The sequence below is a fragment of the Herpailurus yagouaroundi genome, unplaced genomic scaffold, assembly GCF_014898765.1.
Source record: "Herpailurus yagouaroundi ecotype Mexico unplaced genomic scaffold, PumYag 185, whole genome shotgun sequence".
NCBI lineage: Eukaryota > Metazoa > Chordata > Mammalia > Carnivora > Felidae > Herpailurus > Herpailurus yagouaroundi.
In genome coordinates this window covers 9,842,848-9,867,971 of record NW_024412416.1, presented here as the reverse complement: position 1 = coordinate 9,867,971, position 25,124 = coordinate 9,842,848, and the positions used below count along the sequence as shown (strand labels likewise).

Here is a 25,124-nt window from a genome sequence, read left to right as displayed (position 1 = left end):
TTCAGAGTTACAGCTTGATGAAAGTTCCCACAGAAAAGGTGATACACTAGCAGCTTTCCCACACGTGGCAGCCCGAAGGGTCTTCCGATATGTGCTCTGCACCAGAGTCTCCGAGTATTTGTAAAGAAAGCCCTTTGGGTGAGTCTGAGCAGGAACTTTAGTTGGAACTTTTTAAGCTGTCTCTGCTGATCCTGTTTCTACTGTTCTCCATCCTTCTCTAATGAAAAGCAACATCTGTTTCACTGTTCTTGGTAGCATCGCAGAACTCCGGGCTCACTGGGGGCCTGTGGGGAAGAGGCGGCCATCCACCTGCGTGCCTTGGGTGACCCCGTGAGGGGTGGGGACCTGGGCTCTGGTCGGTCACAGCTGGACTGCAGTGCAGTCCTAGGCGAGGAAAACACTGGCTTTCTCGTGAAGTTTGCTGCGTTTCCCTCCTTTGGGCTGGTTAGCAACGAGACCGCCTGGCCCGAGGAAGTGGTGACTCATCAGCCTTCTACACCCCCTTTGTAACTCCTGAAAAACCTTGTCACCAACTCCGGTTGCAATACTGACAGAAACGTAAGCGCTAAATCTCTTTTCTTCCTTTCTCTTGTGGCATCTGCACCCCCTCACTCACACTCTCCAGGTCTGGCCACGACTTCCCTGGCCCTTGGAGGAAAAGGGTGGCAGCCTAACGCTCTTACAAGGAGATTTTCTTATTCTTGCTTTTCCCCACTCTTTTCCCCCTTTTTGCTTCTTTCACTTCCTTCTTTTTTCCCTCCCAGATCATTCACCAACCAAAGGAGAGAGTGTCTGAAGTCAGGACGAGTTCTGGTGTAGGCCTGTCCCCCCAACCCCGGTTGTTGCGGGGGGGGGGGGGTGGCTCAGTAAGAAGATAGGCAGATGGAGTGACAGCCGCATGCAGAGGAAGTATTGGCACGGGTACCTGTTCACTCTGCTCCTTCCTTCTCTCCTTGATTCTCTTTAAGGCCCCTTCCATCACTCACGTTCTCCCCACCCTCATCCCCTCTGCAAAAAGGCAAAAGACTGAACTCTTGCTTTTTAAACCCCGTCAGCCACTTTTGTAGCCACTTTGGATCCCAGAGGCACAGCCCGAGATCCTCGGCTGACATTTTTCTCACATGAAATCACTGGTTTGCATCTGGCAGGGAGCTGCGGTGCGCGCCTTGGGCAGTTTGAATTTGCTGTCGTTCGTGGAATAGAGGAGTGTGTTGTACTCGCTCGTGATGTTTGGGACGGCCGCCTCCCCCCTTCATCGTGTTCCGGCTTGGACATCAGAGCGTTCGAGGTGCACCGTGCGATGCCTGACAGAGCCGTTTTCATAGGGGACGGTGTGGGGAGGAGGGGGAGAGGAGGGGGGGGAACAGGAGCAGCAGGAAGTGGGTTGGAAAAGGAAGCCTTGTTTTTCTCTTCTTCGTCTGTGGATGAATCATGTTCCCACCACTGCAATTAGGTTTTCAAACCTCCAAGGCTGCTGGTTGTGGAGCCGAAAGGGCAAGTAGTGACGTTCCGAGGGTGAGGGAAAGAGGGGGGCTGGGGTAGGGGAGGGCCAGCGCCCAAGAAGGGAGGAGGGAGTAGAGGAGGAGTGGTCTTTCTCTTCTCCTTCTCCTCTGCTGTCAGTGGATATTCTTCAGCTGAAATCAGAACCAAGCCCTACTGCCCGGTGAGCAACAGGCGGACTAAAGACTCGACTCTGAACAGAATCTCCAAGCGTCTACTTTTGTTTTTGTTTTTTCCCCTATAAAGGAAAAATTGATTTTCCTTGTCTTTTTTTTTTTTTTTTTTTACCTTAACAGAAGTTAACGAGAGAATGAGAATGTTTTCATGGCATCCCTTTGAAGTAGAGTTGTCTTACCTTTTCCTCTCTTTCTCTTTTCCTGATAAAGTACATACTGGATTTTTATTGCCTGCTTTGGGTTTTTCCCCCACGTGTGTCAGCCATTATGCATAGCCGGTTCATCCTTAATTTTCCTGCTGGAGTGATCGCCAGTGATGGGAACGGTGTGTGCTTGTCTTTCACTCAAGATCTGCCTAAAGCACGGCATCAGGAGGCTGTTGTTTATATTATGAATTATAAATTTATCATCCCAGCTCTCTGAAGTTGCCAGAAAGTTCTCCGTCAGTTCAAGAAATTGGATTCTGCTTGGTTTCTTTTTAATCATTTTTTGACCCTTTGAGGGTTTTGTAGAGAGAGGAGTCTGGAAGGCACAGATCTCCAGCTCAGCGTGAGAAATCTGGAACTCTGGACTTGGGGGAGTGCACTGGTCCCCCAGGTTAGCAGTGGGTACGTCTGCTACATTTTGTTTCCTCTCCTCTGCATTTGGACAAAAATGTATGAACGGCACAAGAGGCGCTACAGCCTGTGTGACATCTCCAAGGTGGACAGGACTGTGGACGTGGTGCTGCTGAAGGTAAGGGGCCACACTGCAGATGTTCCAGAGCTCTCAGGCCCCTTCATCTCTGTGAACCCAGTAGCTGAGTCCCTAGCCTCCCTGTACTGGGAGAAAGGCTGAGAAGGTTGTGGGGAAAGTAGGGGGTGGAGGAGTGAGGCTGCTGATTTTAAGGTTCTTAAGAGACAGATACTGGGAGGGGCTTAAGAATCATCATTGAACCACTTACTTTGGAAATGTCATTTTGCTTGCTTTAAAATGCATTCTTTTTTTTTTTTTTTTAATTTTTTTTTTTCAACGTTTATTTATTTTTTGGGACAGAGAGAGACAGAGCATGAACGGGGGAGGGGCAGAGAGAGAGGGAGACACAGCATCGGAAACAGGCTCCAGGCTCTGAGCCATCAGCCCAGAGCCCGACACGGGGCTCGAACTCACGGACCGCGAGATCGTGACCTGGCTGAAGTCGGACGCTCAACCGATTGCGCCACCCAGGCGCCCCTAAAATGCATTCTTAAGCTGAGCAGAACCTCGTATTCTTGAAAACCAGAGAGGAAGAAATTCACCTTCAGAGCTGCTCTTCCCTGAGATCTCTCTGTGTCCGTCTCTGTCCCTGTGATCCCCATCTCCTCACCTTCCCCTGCTCCAGCCCCATCTGTCTGATATCACTCTCTGTTGGTCTCCTTTTCTGCTTCTTAGTGTGTGTATCTCTCTCTCTCTGTCTCTCTGTCTCTCTCTTTCTCGCTCTCTGAGTCTCTCTTAACTGTTAGTCTACTGTCTCTCGCAACTCTTTAGGGGCGAGATAGACATTTATTTCCTTTGCAAGGGTCTCCAGCCTATTTATTGCAGTTGCAGAGTAGTGCTTCTGGCTTGGTTTGACTGCCTTTTTTTTTTTTTTTTACTGACTTTCTTGACAGCTGTATTTGTTTTCTCGGTGTCAGTGATGTTGGGTGTCAGAGCAGGATGGGGGTGGAGACTCTGCAGAGCTAATTGCTCACAGAAGGCATCCTTGCCTCTAAAATTAGTAAGGACTCCTCCAGCCATAAGATGGGAGTCTGGGAATGTCGGACGACTCAAGGAGCACTTTTTGGAGGTTTAGCAGTTTTCTGGCAAAGGCAGGGGAAACTGGAAGCTAGCCACACTGCTTCACAGATGCCAGAAGAGCCTCACTCAGTACCTGAACTTGTGGCCCTATAAGCTAGCGGAGCACAGGCATGGTGTTATTTCCCTGGTCAAGGACATTTGGGAACTACGTTACCGATTTATCAATTCAGTTTATGACTTGAGACTTCGTAATATTTTTCCACTGGTCCATTGAGGCCGAGGAGAAGGCTAGAAGGTTTAGAAGGCTAGACCCCGAAGCCCATGGGTACCATGGCTGGACAAGGGGCCAGGTAGGAGTTGTGACTTGTGGTAGAGTGGTAGGAGTTGTGATTTGTGCTAGAGTGGTGTCGCCGTCCCTCCTAATTGCCGTCAGGTAGCTGTCTGACCTGCTCGGCCTAGACTGAGCACTGTTGGTAAGTTGGCATTTTGAACTGGTTCCAAGATACTGTTAATTTTAGTTTCTCCGAACTGTGATTACCTCTATGAAAGCACCGTGGTGGTTTAAGATTTTTGTCCTCATATATTTACGAGAGCCCAGTTTTTAGGACCTTTGTATGCTTGACTCTTGATTTTACCTGTCTGGGGGGAAAAGAAAGTAGGGAAAGAGGGAGGGAGCCTAGAAAATCTCAGTGTAGGCACCACAGAGAATATCGTGCATTTAAAATAAGGCTAAAATGTGTAGTACTGTATGCTCTGGCTGGGCATGAAAGTTTGTTGGCCTCAGAGATGCTGTAACAAAACATTTCCACGTACATTATTTCACGTGAGACTTAACTGCTCAGACAGCCACTGTCTCCCCCCCCCCACTCCCCCCCACCCCCCACCATTCAGGTGAAGAGCTTAAGGGTGCTCTCGAGCCACGGTGAGGAATATGAAGTACTTGACTGACAAAGATGTGATTTTTTTTTTTTTCCACAAGGCCACAGATAATAAAGGACATAATTAGTTTTTTTAGATGAATCTGTTTGCATTCGTTTGTTTTTTTTTTTCTTACCATGCTGCCAACTATACAATGAAAGAGTTTTAGTGGAGAAGACATCACTTCTCAGAAAATAGGCATTTATTACAAATAGGTAAACACTAGGAGTCCTAAAACTAGTGTGTTTAAAATAAGATGGCTAAGTTGTGTGTTAATCTCTTTGCTTTGGAAACAGACAAAGGTGACATCGTTGAGAGCTGTTAATGACCTGTTCAGTGCCAGCAGCAGCCCTAAGTCCAAGGGCCACACAGTTCTTTAAAATCCTCATATTGCTTCAAGACAGGCGATACATAGAGAAAAAAGTACAAATTATAAGTGATTTGACAGGAATAAGCAGCAGACTATAAAGGCCTATTTTCAATAGAAGATGTTTCTGAGGTGCTGACATTTAAAAAACTGATCTCCAGGGGCGCCTCGGTGCCTTAGTCAGTTAAGCATCTGACTTTGGCTCAGGTCATGATCTCGCTATTCGTGAGTTCGAGCCCCACATCGGACTCTGTGCTGACAGCTCAGAGCCTGGAGCCTGCTTCGGATTCTGTGTCTCCCTCCCTCTCAAAAATAAACATTAAAAATATTTTTTCTAACTTTAAAAAACTGATCTCCAGAGGATAGAAAGATACTGGCTATGCAAAGGGAAGGTGTTCCCAGAAAGAATGAACAGTAGATGCAAAAGCCCTGAGGCCTTCAGGAAAGAATTGGCAGGGCCAGTGCGTGGGGAGCCCTGAACAAGCAGAAGAGAGGTATCAGAAGAGTCATAAGTGGGACCTTAGGAAAGCAGGGCCTTGACAGCCATGAGGAGGAGGAGTTGGCTTTGTTTGGATAGGTCACTTCTCAAACTATGTTTTGAAGAGATCCCTCTGTCAGTGTGGGAATGAGTTAGGCTGCCATTATGGCAGCCCAGGCATGGTAACTTGGTTTTGTGGTCTGCACTGGGAAGAGGTGGATGGATAGGAGGAGATCCAGGCATTTAGTTTTTACATTCCTAGTGTTTGTCTGATTTTGCATATGGAAAAGCAGGTGGGGATGGTCCATAGTTCTCTGAAGGTCTCACAGTGCATGTGTGATAGGTGATGGGATGCAATCCTGGATCTGATCGTCAAGGCTGATGCTTTTTCTTGCTATCCGAGACCTCCTCCTCCAGTCAGCCAGTTCCTTTTGTTACACAAATACGTGAATCAGTTTTCATTTATAAATATGGATGTATTTTTTTCTATCTTAGATATTGTCCTAGAAGCTATCTCAATTGTTTCTTTCCCAGAGCAGGAATGCCTTCCTAGCACTGAGGGCAGTGTCATGACCCTCTATTAATTAATTCTCTTGCACAATCTGTAGCAGATTTTTTTCCACAATTCTTTTTTTTTTTTTTTTTTTGTCATTTAGAAGTATTCTCCAATTATATTTTGAGCTTCAGTATTTTTTTTTTTTTTTTTTTTAGTGTTTATTCATTTTTGAGAGACAGAGACAGAGCACGAAACAAGGAAGGGACAGAGAGAGAGAGAGAGAGGGAGACACAGAATCAATCCAAAGCAGACTCCAGGCTCTGAGCTGTCAGCATAAGCCAGATGCAGGGCTCGAACCCACAAACCCTGAGATCATGACCTGAGCTGAAGTCGGATGCTCAACCAACTGAGCCACCCAGGCTCCCTGAGCTTCAGTATTTTTAATCGGTGTTTTTAAAAAAATTATTATATTTGGGTGTATATGCCACTTCAGTTCTCAAGTGATCATGCATATGTTCTCACTCCACTTTTATCTATAGAAATTTGCTCTTTTATACAAATGCGTTTGCAGTTTTTTCATCTGCTCACTATATCTAAGCGCTCAGAACAGTGTTGCTAATTCGTATTAAATGCTCAATAAGTCCAACTTCAGCCCAGGTCATGATCTCACGGTTTGTGGATTTGAGCCCCGTGTCAGGCTCTGTGCTGACAGCTCAGAGCCTGGAACCTGCTTTGGATTCTGTGTCTCCCTCTCTCTCAGCCCCTCCCCCACTCACACTCGGTCTCTCTCTCCTTCAAAAATAAATAAACATTAAAAAAAATTTTTTTAGATGCTCAATAAGTTTGTTCATTGAATGAATCCATCTTCTAAGATTTGTAAGTAAGGATTCCTACGCATCCCACAACGTAAGCTTTGGTTAATGTACTGAAAGGTTGACATAAGAACATGGAGGTATGACCGTAAATACAAAACGTAGCTTGTGAGCCTGCTGCTGTGAAATTGCACAGTTACAACTCCAGCCCCTCCTGCTGACATCGTGGTAAGTCGCTAGGTTAGCTTCCAAATTCTCATCCTGGGTGAGGTCCCCATGCTTTGTCTTACCCTGCACTCTGTCTGTTGGCTTCTTCAGTTTTATATAGTTGGTTTCATCGTAGCTCTTCTGTGTCAAGGCCTTCCCTTAAGATTTCCCTAAAGCTGCATACATTGGTCTTTGTCCTCAGGTCAGCTCTTGCTTCCCACCATCAGCCTCCAACATCCCTGGAATCTTACCTCCTTTCTGAATTCTCTGCTAAATAGTAAGGTGCGTAAGTTAATAGTGTTCCTTAGTCACTTTCACCTCCGCCCCCCAGCCCAGTACACACATACACATTGCTCTTCCTCGCCATTTGATATTCCCTTGACTACTTCCTCTCAATGTGTGTATCTTCTGGCTCTTATGATAAGTGGTTGGTAACCATGAATCACATGCTCAGAATGGGATATGGAAGAATTTTATTGTTGGCAGAAACCCTCTGGTAGCAACGTGCCCATTTTTGTCAGCATCCTTCAGAAAGCTCGTATGGAACTCACAAGTTGGTGAAAGATAGAAATTTTCACCTAACGTAGTTCTGTAGCTAATTCACGGTGCGCATTCCTAAGACCAGTGTTAACACAAGAGGACACTACATATCTGAAACTTACGCAAAACTATCATGCCAAAGAGAAGAGCGTCAGACTCCTGGAATGACTGCTAATAAGAACTGATTTTAGTCTAAGAGCTGTTTCTGTTTTACCAATTTTTATAACTTTGGGTACCTGGGAAGATATTGTCTACTTAGTAATAACAGGACTCTTCATGTTATTGATGCTTTTTTGAGAGCAGACTTTGTAGCTAGTAATTAAGAGTGTCAGGTGAACGCTTAAAAGATTTGCAACCGTGGTTTGTGTGCACTGAGTGAAAATATTTGTGGAGGAGGACACCCCCCCGTCCCTGTGATGTTTGGGCAGGCCACATGAGCTCGTTAGGTAAAGCTCAGAAGGAGTACTTGGACTTTAACTCTAGTGCCATTTTCCAGAGAAATACACATCCTTTGGAAGTTTGTTTTCTCTAAGACACTTCCACGGCTGCCTCAACGAAGATGTGGGGAGGCTGAGGACTGAGGACAATTACGTCTATCTGCTCCGTTGCAGTCTAATTCCTGGAAAGATTTTGACTCAAGCGTTGGCTTCCATGTCCGGATGGTGGGTTTTTGCTTCCTTTTGTTCAGCCTCGTCTCTCTGGCTGGGTCTCCTGAGACAGTTGAAAAGGAAGTCAATAGGAGCAGTGGCTGGGAAGGCTGGGTGTAACCATAAGCTGCGTTATTAGGATGTTCAGATATAAACAGTAGGAGAAACACTGCCAGAAACAAAAGGCAGTTCCCTGTCTGCTGGAAATATGTACAGCTCTATTTTCAGACTGATGGGAACACAACGTGGGTGCAGTTTAGATAATCACGAGGAGTCCCAGGCTTCGTGGCAGGAACAAAAACTTACCCAGATGGGTCTGACATTCCTTCTGAACTTCATTTTCCCGTGCTCCATATGCACAGTAGCTCACCAGAACTTTGGATGTTGAACACCCATAGCGTCCATGATCCTACGTATTATGGAGGTGCTATGGACAAAGGCCTAAGTTTGTTCTTTAGCTAAAGAATCATAAATGGAGTCAGAGCCAGAAAGTGGCTTTTTGGTAACTAATTCCTCCAAAAACATGAATATTTAATGGTAGAGTTTCTGTTTCCCTTATTTCCAGCCAAACACAATTTCTGAATGATCTTGAACTCCCCTCTCCTACCCATTCGGGCAGTTGCCAATCCTGTATTTTGCTCATACGAGCTCAAAGATGCCATAGGGCAAAATCTGGAGAGAGGGACTCATAATCATCTTTGTTTTTCTCTTAAAACTCAAATTATTAGTAGTCTCAACACTGTTGTTTCTTCCTTTTCTGTCTCCTAATTCTTCTAACAATCAGAATCTCGCCAAGCCTAGTCTCCAAGCTGGCTAAGAAGAGTGTTAATAGTACAGAGAACCAACGTATCTGTTTATGTGAAAATCTCCATCTTAGAGGTCACCTCTTGGAAAAGAGACTAACAGGAGAACAGGTGTGTTACCGTGTTTGTAGTCAGGGCTTGGTGATGTATCTGAAGGTCCACCTGAAGGCCTGTAGGAAGCACTCTGAAAATGTTTCATGTAGCCACGTGGTGTGGCCTTTAAGTTGGCTGTTGGTGTAAGTGAGAAAGAGGCAGAGTTGTTGAAGAACAGAACTGAGACTAGGGCAGATTTATCTGTGACATCAGATTCTGAAACCCAGCAGGAGGAGGAGGAGATGTTTTGTAATCTGGTTTATATCTCCTAAGCGGTTGATCTCTGTAGTAAACGCCATGTGTTTCACACAAGAAGACGGTATGCTGGGTGCTGCTGTCACTGAATACGACGTGGTAGAAAATGCTGAGACATGTTTTGGCATTCTTTCCACACTCGGTGCGCATGGAGTTTGCCCTCTGGTTAGTGGCATTGACCATGATTGGTAGTATCTGACCCAGAGTTCCAGCTCTGCCCCTCACTGTGTGGGCCCCTTTGACCACTTTTCTCTGTTGCTGGCTGCACAGTCATTTTGTTTTATCATTGGGAGGCCACACGTAACATAAAATCTGCCACGTTTAGGTGCGCAGTTAGTTTGGTGGCCTGTCACGTTGTTGTGCACCCGTTCCCGCCAGCCATCTCCAGAACTTTCTCGTCTTTGCAAACAAACTCTCTACCCATTCACCAATAATTCCATGTTTCTCCCTCCCTGCCAGCCCCTGGAAACCACCATTCTATTTTTTTGTCTGTGAGTTCAATGACCCTGGTTACCTCATAGACATGGAATCACAGTGTTTGTCCTTTTCTGACTGGTTTATCTCACTGAGCGTACTGTCTTCAGGGTTCATCCATGCTGTAGCGTGTCGGGGTTCCCTTGCTTTTGAAGGCTGGGTGGTGGTGTTCCATGACGTGTGTAGGTCACATGTATGCATTCATCTGCGGATGGACATTCGTTGTTTCCACCTTTTGTCTGTCGTGAGTAATGCTGCTGCGGACACAGGCGTACAAATATCTGTCTGCGTCCCTGCTTTCGATTCTTTTCAGCATATACCCAGAGGTGGAATTGCTGGATTGTATAGCAATTCTCTGTTGAATTTTTGGAAGAACCACCACACTGTTGCACAGTGACTGCTGCATTTGACATTGCCACCAGCAGCGCCCAGGGTTCCAGTTTCCCTGCACCCACACCCACACTTGTTATTTTCTCAGTGGCTCCTTGGGGGCGAAGAGGTGACAATAGCCATCCTAACGGGAGCGACGTAGCGTCTCATCATGGTTTTGACTTACGTGCATTTCCCTGGTGCACACTCACTTTTGTGCTGGTGATGTTTGTAAGAGTTCAGAAGTAGCAGCTTTCCAAGCTGCTCCGTGCACACATGTGTGTCGTCCCACATGAAGGAACGCTGCCTTCGGAGTGTCTCCTCTCTGCGTGTTGGGCCTTGGCCCTCGTGCACATCTTCTCACCTGTTACCTCAGTGGCAAATGAAGCCAGCATCCAGCCTTTCTCTCGAGATCCCTAAACTTCTTCAACTATTTGAAAGGCGTCTGAACACCTTAGACTCAGCACAGCCAAATAGAACAGGCAGCAGCATCTTCCTGCCCGCTGGATTTCCCGCTGGTTAAATGATGGGTTTGGGGCCCTCTGTCTTATTTCTGTGGATTCTGCCCTCCATGCCAGCTTTTTGCTCCTCTGCTTCTGTCTCCAGAGGGCGTCTTCCCAGTCCGGGTGCACACTGCCGCTAGGCTAGGCCACAGGCTCCTCCTACCACCCCATTTTCTCCATGTTCTTCGAGAGCTATGTTCCTGGCACGGTACCGCTCTGCCTCCCCTGCTGATGTCGTTGGGGGGAGGGTCCGCCCTTGCTCGAGAACAAAGCCTGGTTCACTATGGCCCTATCTCCTGTTCACCTTTCCTCAGTTTATACTTCCGGGAACCTTTGGGCTTTCTGTGCTTCTCAGACATGTCTCAGGAAAAGGTCTGCATGCTGGGTTCCAAGGATATTCTCCAGAACCAATGACTGGACACACACATGCATGTTTCTGGTGAGGGTTCATGGCTTCCCTCAGGTTCGGAAGGAGTCTGTGCCGTAGAAGGCAATGAACTCCAGCTCTGAAGTGTCCTGACTACTTGGCTCATCTGTTTTTTCCACATGGCTGGAACTCCCTGCCTCTCCTCCTCTCTCTCTCTCCTGAGAATACTGTGCTCGCCTTAGAAGGCCCACCTCATATACCACCACCTCTGTTAAGTGTTTCTCACATATCCGAACCAGAAATTATCTTTTGTTATTCTAGGGGCTTCCTCCTTAACCTCTGTGGGTTTCTGGGACTTGTGTCCCCTTGTATTTCATTAACTAAACCGTGTTTCCTGACCTGTGGTCCGCAGTTGGTGGAGGTACTCATATCTGCCATCCTGGGACATGGATGCAAATGTGACCCATGGCATTTTTGTTTAAAAAGAGTTTCTCATACTTTTCAACTGTGAGATGTCCTGTCCTATGCAAAATGTAGACAGGATCATGTCCTACCCGTCTGCCTAAGCTGTGCCTGAACACTGTTTCTTGCCTAATGGGGGGGGCGGGGAGGTCCCCAACATGTTGACCAGGGATGGATCCGCGTGTAGCTGACAGCAAGAGAGCTCGAGGAAGCCTTTTTATGCTAGAATTCCCCATCCTGCCCTGGTGAAAAAGTCTTGATTCACTTGAAACCTTACTATTTTTCAATATAGATTTTACTTTTTTTTTTTTTAATATTTTTTTTCATCCTGCCCTGGTGAAAAAGTCTTGATTCACTTGAAACCTTACTATTTTTCAATATAGATTTTACTTTTTTTTTTTTTTTATATTTTTTTTCAACGTTTATTTATTTTTTTGGGGACAGAGAGAGACAGACCATGAACGGGGGAGGGGCAGAGAGAGAAGGAGACACAGAATCGGAAACAGGCTCCAGGCTCTGAGCCATCAGCCCAGAGCCTGACGCAGGGCTCGAACTCACGGACCGCGAGATCTGGCTGAAGTCGGACGCTTATCCGACTGCGCCACCCAGGCGCCCCTAGATTTTACTTTTAAATGTTTATAAATGAATCTGAATTCAGAAGAGGGAACTGGCTGAAACTGCATCATAGCCAGATTCTCCTAAGTGTCCTGTGTCCATGGAGGTGGTGCACCTTATCAGCACCACCAGTTAATGCTCTTCATTAACTGTCAGTGACGGCCACAGGCGCCTAGGCCTAGGCAGAGCCCCCATTAACGGTCAGTGATGGACACAGGCGCCTAGGCAGAGCCCCCATTAACAGTCAGTGACGGACACAGGCGCCTAGGCCTATGCAGAGTCCTCCCCCTCCCCCCCGACACAGAGAACATTTCTCTCAATTACAGCATCCTGAATTTCAAACTCTTGGCACCCACTGTCCCATGCGTTGTTTCTTTTTGGTAATACTTTTATTTTCTAAATATATTTGCCTAAAATAAACAGTGACTGTTTTCCAGCTAATCTTCTCCAGGGATCTGAAATGCACTTGGCCAGATCTTTTCCAGTTTAGTATTGTTATTAAAACTTGTTTAAACAGTTGTTGAGTTCCAAGGCAAAGAAAAAAGTAACAAGCGGTACCCATGGACTCGGGGAAAGGGAGCTGGATGGAAGTAGGGAGAACGCCCTCCCGGCTTCTAAATACTGAACTCACTGGGTGGAGTCACTTCACCTCCTTTGGCCTCACTGGTGTTTGTTTACGGATCTGGTAAAGGCAGGCGGAGTGAGAATCCTGAAGGCTCTCCTCTCTGTTCTCTGTAAAATCATGGAGGATAATGAACTCAAAGATTATTCATTAAGCATCCCCACGAACCATGCCCTTGCTTCTTGGCACTTCCCTCCCCAGGGATTAAAGGTGTGTTTCTATTCTCAAGAAGCTTGGTCTCTGGAGCAGATGCAGTCACCAGTAACAGTGCAGTCCACACGCAAAGATACTCTCCCCAAATCTAGCCTCACCGAGTGTGTGGCCTCCTCTCCCAAATGGCATCGTGCCTTGTTGTGCGGCAGGAGAAAGGTCATGTCTAGCTGACAGTTATTTTATAAACTGTAAAGTGCTCTGAATCTAGAGAGATAAACACATGTTTCACAGCTTTCATTCTGATCTCACCTGTCCTGTGAAAACCTGCTCTTTGCAGAGTCACGAGAAACCTCACAGTTACCCAGTCCAGTAACTTCTTTTTTTTTTTTTTTTTTTAATCTGTTTTGACTTCTCTGCAGTGGTTGGCACCACGGACCTACCTTCTGTTTTCTGCCCTCTGCTTCCTTAACTCCTGTGAAACTAGGCTCCCTGAATTCTTCTGCTTCTACCAGGGTGTGGCAGTCTCTGACTTCCCCACTCTGTTGTGCAATGCCTTGTGTGGAGCGGAAGAATGGCAGAATATCGTTGCTCTGGCCCCATGTCTCTGCTTGTGTCATTTGTGACCTAGTCAGAAATGCATGCAGCACGTAAAATACGGCTCCTCCTTCCAGTGGTCTGCTCACTTGGGCTCTCATTCCTGCTAGTGACAGCACACATTTAATACCTGCTGTGTGCGAGGAGCTTAGGAAGTGAACATTTTCATGTCTCTCTCTCATAGAGACAGTCCTTTCAGGACACGCTCTTTACTACTTCTGCTTTTAAGGCTTCGCGTAGAATTTGATACATAGAAGGTATTTAAATACTTTTTTTTTTTTTTTTGCTTTAAATAAGGAGGGAGACAAACCTGAGGGTGAAGAGCATTCCATCTTCAGACTGTCTTCCGTTCCTAGAAAGTAACCAACAGATTAAAATACATTTTCCATTTAAAAAACAAATGCTCCCATGAGACACTACTTCTCACCTGCTAGGATGGCTGCAATCAGATGGGCAAGAATCCTAACCAGCGTGGGCACGGATGAGGAGAAAGAAAACAGCCGTGCGTTGCTGGCAGGGACATCACATGATGCAGCCACTTTGGAAAAGTCTGGCAGTTCCCAAGAATGTCTAATATAAAGGTTATCATGTGACCCAGCAGTTTCACTCATTAGGTATAAACCCAGGAGAAATGAAAACACGTGCAAACAAAAACTTTTATGAGGATTTTCATAGCAGCATTATTCCAAACAGCCAGAGAGTGAAAACAACCCAAATGCCCGTCAGTTGAAGAATGAATGAATGAATGAATGAATGAATAGAATTAGTGCATCCCCACACAGTGGAACATTATCTAGTAGTAAAAGGAATGAAGTACTGGTGCTACAACATAGGAAAACCTTGAAAACACTTTGCTAAGTGAAGGAAGCCAGTCACAAAAGGTCACGTAATGCATGATGCCATTTATGTGAAGCGTTCGGAGTAGGCAAATCCATGGAGACAGAAAGTGGATTCATGATTGCCCAGAACTGGGTGGGGTTTGAATACTAATGGATACGGTGTCTTCTTGGCATGATGAAAATATTCTAAACTTAGTGATGATGGTTACAGCAGGTCTGCAAATACCCTAAACCACTGATTCATAGGCTTAGACGGGTGAGTTTTAGAGTATATGAATTACACGTCAGTAGAGATGTTAAAATGCCAAATTACACCCCACCCCACCCCACCCCCCACACACACACACTCCCACTCAGTGCACTGTGGTATGTATCCTAGTTTTGATCCTGGAACAGAAAAGAACGTTAATGGAAACAGAAATAGAATCCAAATCAAGTCCAGGATTTAGTTAATGGTAATGTACCAATGTTGGTGTCTTACTGTTGATGAAGGCACCAGGGTTTCATAGGATGTTAACATTGGAGATACTGGTGAGAGAGGGTACATGAGAACTCTGGACTATATTTGTAACTTTTCTGTCAACTTAAAGTTACTACGAAATAGAAGGCTTTCCAGAATCAATTGTAAAAACCAAAAAGTAACTTGTAAAAAAAATTTGGGAAACAACAGAAAAGTTAAAATAAATATTGTCTCTCTGTGTTCATTCAGGCATAATCATTCAATGAAAAAACTGAATCAGATTAAGGTTTTTCACCACATAGGTGTGATCATATCAAGAGACTTCTGCCTGTCCCTGTGTTTAAGTGTTTTTGATACTAACTAATATATACTACTTGTCAAAACTGTGATAGGTCTGAGATTTTACCCTACTCTCAAGCTCCCAAGTTAGTCTGACAGTTTCATGGCTGCTGCCTGAAGTCACAGGGCTTCCTGGGTCAGAGGCAAAGGGGTTTATTACTCATTGCACAAAAAGCACCATGAGCATCAGTTTCTTGTTGGTTCCTCTTGCTTCCCAAGTTCCCCAGGGACAGCCCAGAGGGGGTCCCAGGTGGATGCTATGTCACGGCCAAGAAACCCCACTCTTAGGAAACTTCAGTCCTTATAATGGGCAGTGAGCCTGCCTGATCTTTGCCCTTGACTGAGACATTGTCTTTGTTATGCTGACAGTAGACAGACCTGCCCTTTGCTTCAGAAACAAACAATATCTCTATCTTCCAGAGTTGTTTGATACACACATTTTTGAAAAGATAATTTAGAACAAAAGGACAATCAATGCCTTTGCTCACAAGACATGGAGAGATAGGAGAGACCCATGAAGAATGTTCTTCCAACATTAACATGTTCTCACCACTGTTACTTCAGAAATTAGTGTATTCAGTTAGAGATTTGATTTCGTCTTAATTTCATTGTTTCAGTATTTATTACATTATTTTAAATAAATATTTTAATATTTTATTTTTATTATTAAAACACGATTTTAAATAAACATGTTGTTTATATTATATACTATTACTATATCATGAACTGCTTATGTATATTATGTTATTTTACAAATTGTTTAACTTACTTTTTATAACATGCAAACCTAAAAAAGGACATGAAAAGTATAGTCAGTCCCTTACATATTGAAGGCAAAGAATGTCCAGTTTACTCAGTGGCCACGAAGTTGAAAAGGCAATGAAAAATATTCTGAGATGTAGAGTTTTAGCAAAGTCTCCTAAAATGTCGGCTGAAGTTAGTGAAGGTCACAGAAGGAGAACACAATGTCATGACAATTCAGAGCAGCGTATTCTTCACTACTTTAAAGGATCTTCTCAGCTTTTTTGCTTCTGTTAATTATTCAAATTTGTGCCGTATTCCTGCAATGTTTTCCTATTTGGGGAATAAAAGGAGGAAAAGCAATTTTTTTTTTTCTCTTTCAGCCTCAAAATGTAGCTTTCTACTGAAGTATAGTAGTTCTGGACTCTTGTTTCTACTGTTAGCAGAGAAACATTTCACTCTGGTGAAATTTGGCTCATTTCAAATGAGATGTAGTTTTCAGTAAAGAAATCCTGCTCCGAATGATTTTTTTTTTTTTTTTAAGAAAATTTGCTGTTTGATTTCTTTGAAAGGTATGGGTAGGGTTTGTTAAAGTTACTGAATTTGAGGTTACTTCCTTATTGGGCACACTCAAATTACATTTTAAAGGGCCTACTTTGCATAATCCCAGGGAACCAGCAGAAGATCACTTTCCATTCAGATCACTCTGAAATTTTTGGCATGGGTTTGTAACATACCAGGAACCAAAACATGCATGGCCCCTGGTCCCTGCCTCCTGTCCTCTCCCTAACGGTGAGATAGTCAAAAGGAGCAAATGATTTGCTGTTTTGTTTCATGTAGATCTAGGTTTGCAGAAGCGTATTAATTCCTTGCGTTTCTTGTTGGTCAAACAGTTGGTTTGACAGAACGTCCTGGAGCTTTCTGCCTTATCCCATGTGGCATATTTGATGATACTGTTCTCATCCCTTCGTGGGATGAACTTGGCCATGACAGCTTGACCTTTTTTCTACGTTGCTGGATTCGGTATCTTAATATTTGTTCAGGATTTTGCATCTGTGTTCCTAAGGGATACTGATGTACGTTTTCTTATAATATCTTTGTCTAGTTTTGGTGGCAGTGTGATGCTGGACTCATAGAAACAAGCTGTATATAGTTCCTGCCTCCTGTATTTTGTAGAAGAGTTTGTGTAGAGTTGGCATTATTTCTTCCTTCAGTGTTTGGTGGCATTCACCACTGAAACCATCTGGGCCTGAAGATTTCATTATAGGAAGGTTTTTAACTAAATTCAATGTCTTTAAAAGAATAAGGGTATTCAGATTATCTTTATCTTCTTGAGCGAATTTTGGTAGTTTGTGCCCTCCATGAAATGTTTCCATTTCATCTGACTTGTGAATCTGTTACAGTAATGTTGTGCATAATATCCCTTTGTTATCCTTTCGGTATCTGTTGGAACTGTGATTGTGACTTCTTTAATTCCTGATACTGGCAGTTTGTGACTTTTGGTCTTGGTCAGTCTAGCTAGAGCTTTACTGATATAGGGAACCAGGTTATGGTTTCATTGACTTTATTTTTTGTTTTCCATTTCATTGAGACCTGTTTTTCTAGTTTCTTAGAAGCTTAGATCTTTGATTTGAGACCTCTCTTTTCTAATATAGGCACTTAATGTTATAAATTTTGCTCTAAATCCTGTGTTAGCTGTATCTCACAAATTTTTATATGTGATGTTTGAATTTTTCAGTTGGAGATGTTTTCTAATATTTAATATATAATAATTCCTAAAGATCTCTTCTTTGATTCATGGATTTTTTAACAGTTTTTTTTGTGTGTTTTTGTCTTGTTTTGTTTTTTAAATCTTTGCGGTTTTTCCAGGTAACTTCTCATTTTGGTTTCTGATTTGATACTCTTGTGGACAGAGCGCATATGTAGTATGATTTTAATCTTCAATTTGAGATTTCTCTTATGCCACTGAATATGGTCTGTTGTGGTGAACATTCCGTGTGTACTTGAGATGTGAGTCCTGCTGCCTTTGGGTGAATTGCTCTGCATTTGTTGGTTAGCTCAAACTGCTTGGTAACGTTTTTCAAGTTTTCTGTATCTTTGTTTCTTTTATCAGTTACGGGGGAGACGACTTTTGAAATCTGTCACGGTAACTTCATACTATCTCAAATGTAATGAAAGTAGATGGTTATGATGTTAATAAGATGGCTGAGCGTTGTAAAGGCTAAGTTTTTTTAAAAAAAATATTTTAAGGGAGTCTTCTCTTCTTAAAATGCTTTAGAGTCATGTAGACTTGTATTCCATCGCCAGTGCTGTCATAATGATCTCAGCAACTCCGCTGAGCCTAGTTACTCTTTGGGTACAGATAATACAGACTTCTCGCAGCTCTTGTGGGGATTTAGATAATGTACATAGAATCCTAACCTGATACCCAGTGGATAGTAAATCTTGAAGAAACAGAAGTTATTTTTGTGTTTTTAACTTGTAAATGAAGAGATCAAATATGTATTGTAATCTGCGATGCATTTCGTGTTACTCATCATTATCACTGTGTTACATATTAAATGTATTATTCTTATATTATTTCACCCTCGGCCGGCACCAGTCCTTCCTCCTTGTGTGTCTTTTTCCTGTTGCTTTTACTGACGGTCTCCTTAGAGCCTTAGTGGAGTAGGGCATGCCTTGATTGTGTTGTGAAAGGGGTTTTTTTTCCTTCCTATAATTTTACCTACTGTATCATAAAGTATTAAAGAAAAAAGTAGGAGTGTTGGTTGGTACAGTAGATATGTTTGCAGCAGCCATCACATCATCCCACATTGCTTCACTATCTGAACGTCGATCTGTTTCTCTTTCCTTCAGATAAACCGGGAAAGCTGGTGTACAATACAGCCGTGCCCTGATGCAGCGTCTCTCTTGGCTCCCACACAGAGCCCAGGTGAGCCGGGGTTTTCCAGCTTCCAGTTGCGTGAATAACTGTATCTAAAAACGTCCATTTCCTGGCTCTGGAGCCCCCCTCTAATTACCAGAGCGTTTTTGGAGGTCTGTCTTTCCTGACCAGGCCATACAGTAAGTCAGAAGAAGGGGGTAAGAGCAGTTTGGGTTCATAGGCGTTTTTGGCCCCCCTGAGAATGAGTAGTGTCATGTAATTACTTAAGTTTCGTTTTAGTGGTAAGTCTTCACGTGTGGCTTTATGACTTACTGATTCTGTGAAGGCGTCTCTGCTGTGTGCGTACATATGATTGTGGTTTCTCAATCCGATAACAGCTGTAAATACTTATTAAGAACTAAACTGGAGAGCCCTCAGTTTTAGCTGCGCATTGAAATTCTCTGGGGGGCTTTAGGAATACACTGCTGCCCGGGTCCCGCTCCCAGACGTCCTGATTTAGTTGGGCCTGGGGTGTGAGCCGGGCCTCAGAAGCTTTGAAAGCTCCCTTGGCGAGTCCACTGCGCAGCCAGGGTCGAGAACCATCAGCTTTGGAAGTACCGTCGGCAGTTGAGGTATCAGTCACAGCAGGTGAGGGTCAGCTGCCGACACCTGGCTTGTTCGTGACACAGCACGTGGCTTGTGGTAGGAGGCCCCACCTTCTACCCAGTGTAGCCACTAATTCACAGTGAAGAGAGGAATGTTGCCCAGTGTCTGTGCTCCCTGTGGTCTCCCATCTGTACAGCACTGCTAGCTTTCCTCAGTGGGTGGTGTTGAAGGACGTGGCGCCTCTACGTCAGTCCCTGTGCCTGTTGCAGAGCTGCCACATGAACGTCATTTGGTCTCCTGAGTCGACCTGAGTCAACAGCACCTTTGTTTACTTTCACAAGTTTTACTGACCTGCTGTAAAACTTACCGAGTCCCCATCGACTGGTCTTTGTAGAAACAGTTTAGCTGGGGGTGTCTCGCATAGTACTAAATTGAAAGGCACACTGTCCACATCCTAGGTCTCCCAAGAGTTTTCCTCCGGATTCTCAGCTCTGACTTCACTCCAAAGGAAATGTTGGAGACAAATACGAAAAGTGTTTTTTCTCCAGTTTTGTCTCAGATGGTCGTGTTCAGAGTCCCTGCCTGTTACAAGATTGACCCTATTCACAGACTTAGCTGACACTTCCCTCGCCCAGCCCCCCTAGAATCTTGTACTTAAAAGTACACTACTCACCATATCTTGGGCTGTTGTGGGCATTTTCCAGAAGTGTCATTACTCCCAACCATCCAAACAGCAGAGCTCTTTGCCGTGGAAGGGTTAAATGAGGCTGTCTGACAACTTGAGTGTTCACAAGGAGTTTCTTCACACACTAGAGTTTAATTTATTCATTTAAAGAAATGAATTTTGAACCCCTGAGCATTTTTCCCAGGACATCATCTTGAATTTTATTGACTCTCCCTGCCCCCCGCCCCACCACACAAACACACTTGGCCTTCTTAGACACTTCTTGACTTCTTAGAGTCTTTTTAAATCTCACTGTAGCAAAATCTGAGATCTGGATTGTGCTTTGGAACTTCAGACCTGAGGTTTTGATTTTAGGTAAATTGTTTGGTGAATTCTGGGTACTTTGGATCTTAGAGATTTCCTTTACTTTATAGACACAGTTCAAGAGATCAATAGTGTAAAAACCAAAGAGGATAATATGTTTTAAAATCACTTTGGATATTCTTCAACTCTGGATAAATACAAATTTATTTAACTACGAATAAATACAAATGCATTACGATTATCAGCAAATGCGAGTGGGCGCTGCTGGTAGGCTTTCCTCCCTTTCCCTACTGTAATTTGTTTGCCTATATATAATTTTAAACCCACATGAGTAGGGAGCATCTTAAAAATGACACGTTTTGCTAGCTTTTAAAGAAGCTAATGTCTCGGGACACAGAAGTTTATAGGCAGAATTATGTATGAGTCATAAAATACGACTGGCTCACCTCAAGGTAATGTCCGTCCTGGATGCTTGTTACATCACTCAGTATGGGTTAGTGAAGCCTTAACTTCATTAGGTGTGTTTATCACAGGCCTGCTGGGTGCTGAGGGGCAGAGTCGTGGCTACTATTTGTATAAATTATTTCTAACTGTCACTACAGCTATTTGAGGGAGGTACAGTCATCCCATTTGATTGGTATGGCAGTGGAGACATAAGGGGTTAAATGACTTCTTGCCTGGGATTTTTGTACTAAAGGTAAGCAGACCTGGCTCTAAGGCAGATAGATGTGACCCTCAAACCAGCCAGTGTTTATTGTTCTTGCGTATACTTTCACGTGTTACTACTCCACGTTATTCGTTAGGAGAGGGCGTGTGAGAAGACATACAACACAGGGGGTAGATTGGCTTTGCCTTTAGGGCCCCCCTCTGTTTGTGGGGTTGCATAATGGCTTATGTTCATTTTCTCCCCCTAATCCCTTGTTTTCATACCCTTCCCCACCTCACTCCCCCAACTCAACAGTCAGGATTGTATCACACAGCAGAGTCTTATCCCAGCTCGATTTGTGCTCCCTTGTAGTGCTGGCTCGGATTTATTTTCTGGGTGAACTCTTCCTACCAGGGCCGAATCTGGATATTCCCCGTGAATTTTCCATTAGAGTGTCTCAAGTTGGTTTGTTTTCCAGTCTGGAATGTGGACGTGGTCTATTTGACTGCCCGCTGGAGAGTCGGCAGCTCAGCATAGTTGCTGTGACAGCCCTTTCTTTTCTTGGCCAGCCCCCTGGTTTCCCCTCAACCATGAAGTGGAGTTTTTGATTTTTCCAAGTGGGGAAAGAGGGAGAAGTAGAAAGGTTACACCCACCTACTCCACCTAAGCTTGTCCATACTCTCCAAAATGGGGGGGGAGGGGGGGTTGGGTCGAGAATACCCATGATTCCAAGTCTTGTAGAGACAGAGCCTATTCCCACTGAACTAAAGACTCAGAAATAGCTTGGACCAAGATTGAAATGGATTGAGGTCAGTTTTTTTCTTCAACTGAAACATTCTGAGATTTATCTGTGGATCCTGTAGCATCATTTGTGTATTTCTGTGTTGAAATTGTCTTCCTAATATGTCCGTTTCTACTACAAAGTTGCATACTATCCCCCTACCACCACCGTGCAGGCGCGCACGCGCGCGCGCGCACACACACACACACACTCTCTCTGTCTCTGTCTCTGTCTCTCTCTCTCTCTCTCTCTTTAAATGTCTCTTTTTATTTGGATAATCCTCAGTACCTAGTCAAATGCCTTACTAGGAGAAAAGGTAATTTTAGTCACCAGTTTGTGACCTATATTCCAGTGTGTTGCTCCTTTGACCCTTCCTCTAAGATTCCCAGCTAATTCAGGGCAAATAATTTATTAATGATCAATAATTAGCTAATTGAGATAAGAATAAACATCCTCTTCTCGTTATCCCTCAGCATACATACACATACAATTATTGTCCCAACATGGACTCTGAGAATTAAGAGAGACACTGGGGGTTATCTGATGTCCCATTTCCTTTCTATGTGTACATCTTTTCTGAAACCTCTTGACAAAGTCATTCAGCCTTTGTGCCACCCCTTCTGGTGGAGTGACAGTCATTACTTTATGAAGCTGCTAACCCATTGCCCAGAAGCCTAGAGTTAAAGCTCTGTGGCTTCCACTCAGTGGGCTTTTTGTTCTACCTCTGGAACAGCAAAGAACAGATCTGCAACTGCCCTCAGACTCGTTTTTTCCAGCTCCTGTGCAAGCCACATGTATATCAAGGGTTTCCACTGGTGTGACCTCATTACCATGTGTGCATTTCTGTCTATCAGTGTTTTTTATTTTTATTTTTTTTAGAGAGAGCTCATGAGTGGAGAGGGAGAGGAGAGAGAGAATCCCAAGCAGGCTCAGTGCTCAGCCCGGGGCCTGATGCAGGGCTCAATCCCATGAACCTGGGATCATGACCCAAAATGAAATCAAGAGCCAGACACCCAACACTCAGTGACCCAGGCGCCTCATATCAGTTCTTTATCTAAATGTTATCTAGGACATGGCGCCTGGGTGGCTCAGTCGGTTAAGCACCCGGCTTCAGCTCAGGTCATGATCTCCCCGTATTGAGTTTGAACCCCGTGTCGGACTCTGTGCTGATAGCTCAGAGCCTGGAGCCTGCTTCAGATCCTGTGTCTCCCTCCCTTCCTCCCACCCCCCACCGTCCCTCCCCGGCTCATGCGTTGTCTCTCTCTCTGTCTCAAAAATAAACATACATTAGAAAATAAATAAAAATAAATGTTACCTAGAAACAAACAATCCTGTCGGTGAGTTCTAGCCGTCACATAGTGGCAGGACTGTTTTCCATTTTGGACTTGGGTATACTGTCTGTTCATAGAGTCTAAAACCGTTGTGGTTTTTTTTGGTTTTGCTTTCACCTTGTATTGTCAACTCCTCTTGAATCTGCCTCCAACCAAAACCTCCAGGTAGCGTTCTCATGAACTGCTAGGTAGTCAGCTCGTCTACTATGTCCCTCATCACCTAGTATCAGCTGCAGGGTTGATACGTGTCTGACTGAATCACACAGAAAAGTGCTAACCACAATGGAGATACCACACTCTCCAGACTACTTAAAGGAGGTTGATACCTACCTATTAATTGACTTTCTTTTGGGCTTTTGGTTTTACCACATACATATGTGTTTAATTCTGTTGCTACCAGGTCTATTTTGTTTACAGAATTAATAGGAGAGAATGGGTTAAATACCTTGCTAATTTCAATGTACTAAGTCTTGAGAATTCCTTGATAGACAGTATAATATTTCTGTCAGGACCTCCTCCCTCTGGTTTACCAGAGTTCCTGTGCTAATTATTGAACTGAAGACAGATTCTACATGATACATTTTTCTTCATTAGTATATTTCCCCTCTCCCCAGTGTCATCTGTTTAAGGTAGAAAAATAATTATATTTCTTTTCTTACTCAACAGAACCCATAAGTGTAATACGCTGATATTTATGTTAGATATGCTCCCCCTTTGTCTTTTATCCCAATATTTGATAAATAACAAGTTTCCAGAAAGAACTTACATCTTAGAAATTGGCCATAAACCCTATCTCATAGTTTCCTAATAAAGGACTTCTGATTTTGATAGCGAAAGAAAATACTCTCTAATTACCAAAAGGAAAAGATTGCCACTTAAATATCTAATACAGATGGAATTATGGTTCTAAATTACCATTTTATCTTTTTGTACCTTTTGTTTACATGGGAAATTCATGGTTGTCCTGTAGTAATGATCACCCTAGAATTGGAATAACCAGAGTTGAAAGCTACTAATTTGTGTCCTTTACAGCTTCTTACTACTGGGGGAACAAGAGAGGTTAGTTGGTTGACTTAAAAGGCTACTTGCTGGAATGAAAAGAAAATAAAAATTTTTTTTTTTTTTTTACGTATTGGTTGAATACATTTTCTATTCAGGATGTGACAGCTTCCTGGATGTTGGACTGGCCAGAGAGTGTGCCTCAAAACCAGGTGTGCTCAAACGAGAATCCGGAAGTGACTCTGACCTCTTTCAGTCACCCAGCGAAGAAGTGGACAGCATCATCTTCTCCAAGGTACTGTCTGCCTCGGTGTGCAACTCGTGCTGGTCGGTAGTGACCCTGCTGACCGTACTGAGCGTCTCCCCCACTCTGTATGATCATAGAAAAGTGTTATGTCCTCCCTTCTGGAGAAGGGAGCTCCAGCTTGCTGGGGCTTAGAAAAAGGCATTGGCCATTTTATCTTATGTAGAATCGTGGTTGGTTACATGCAGGTTTTAAAGCCTAAAGAAATGGAAGCTCCTTTGGTGTGAACTAAATCAGACGACAGTGAATTCTTCTCAGTGGGCAGGAAGGGACCACAGCTAAGACTGCAACACGTCATGTGTGTAAACCAACCATAGAGTCATTTCTGATTAATGTGTTTAGGCTTGAAGCTCGCTGCTGAGCTTGCTGATGTCACCCCTCCTCATCTAGCTGCTTAATTGAACTTTCTAGATCTCTCTGAGGGAACCCAGACTGTCTTCTCCCCAGTGGAAAGCCAAGCCCATGCTCATGAGTCACCTTGCGTTTTCATTTAATTTGAGGCTCTCTGAGGGGGTGGGGGCTGGGAGCGGTTTGCTTTCTTTTGCTTACGTTTGTAGCTAGTTGCAGCGAGTTCTGTTTTGTCTCCTGAGAAGAATCTCAGGCTTTCCCACAGCAGGATCAGCAAGTGGTTCTCAGTCACATGCCATGCGTGGTTGTCTCCATCGCGAGGGGGCGACGGGGCACAAACAAGGCAGCTGTGAAGACGCCTTTGTGAAGGCTTAATGAGGACCCTGCAGAAGGGACCAGAGCAGTGGTGTTAGTGGGTGATGAGCTTCTCCAGCACGGTGTGAGGATGCTGTGTCTAAAAGTCATGGTAGAGACTTGGCATTCTGGGATTCCGGGCTGGAACGTAGTTAAAGCCTCTGTGGAGGTACCTTCAGCTGCTTTTGTTTCATTTTTGTCCAGGGGCTCTCTCGTGCTCACTTGGCCTCCCCTCTTTTCTACCTTCTTCCTTTACCTTGTGTGCACTGTCTCCCAGAGGTCCTTGGAAAACTGCAGAACTGCAGGATTCCTGTTCTTA

General features: G+C 44.2%; 1 protein-coding gene across 11 annotated transcripts in view; it reads left to right on the top strand.

Moving 5' to 3' along the window:
* The window catches only part of AKAP13 (A-kinase anchoring protein 13), a 333,617-nt gene that overhangs the window by 214,209 nt on the left and 94,284 nt on the right, over positions 1 to 25,124 (top strand). For 10 of the 11 annotated variants that reach the window (XM_040493732.1, XM_040493734.1, XM_040493731.1 and 7 more), the window contains 2 exons: positions 18,442 to 18,517; positions 23,958 to 24,094. In XM_040493732.1, coding sequence (XP_040349666.1) covers positions 18,442 to 18,517; positions 23,958 to 24,094 — 213 coding nt within the window. Of the gene's footprint in view, positions 1 to 1,603; positions 2,412 to 18,441; positions 18,518 to 23,957; positions 24,095 to 25,124 lie in introns of those variants that run through there. The other variant, XM_040493736.1, reaches the window with a different exon arrangement.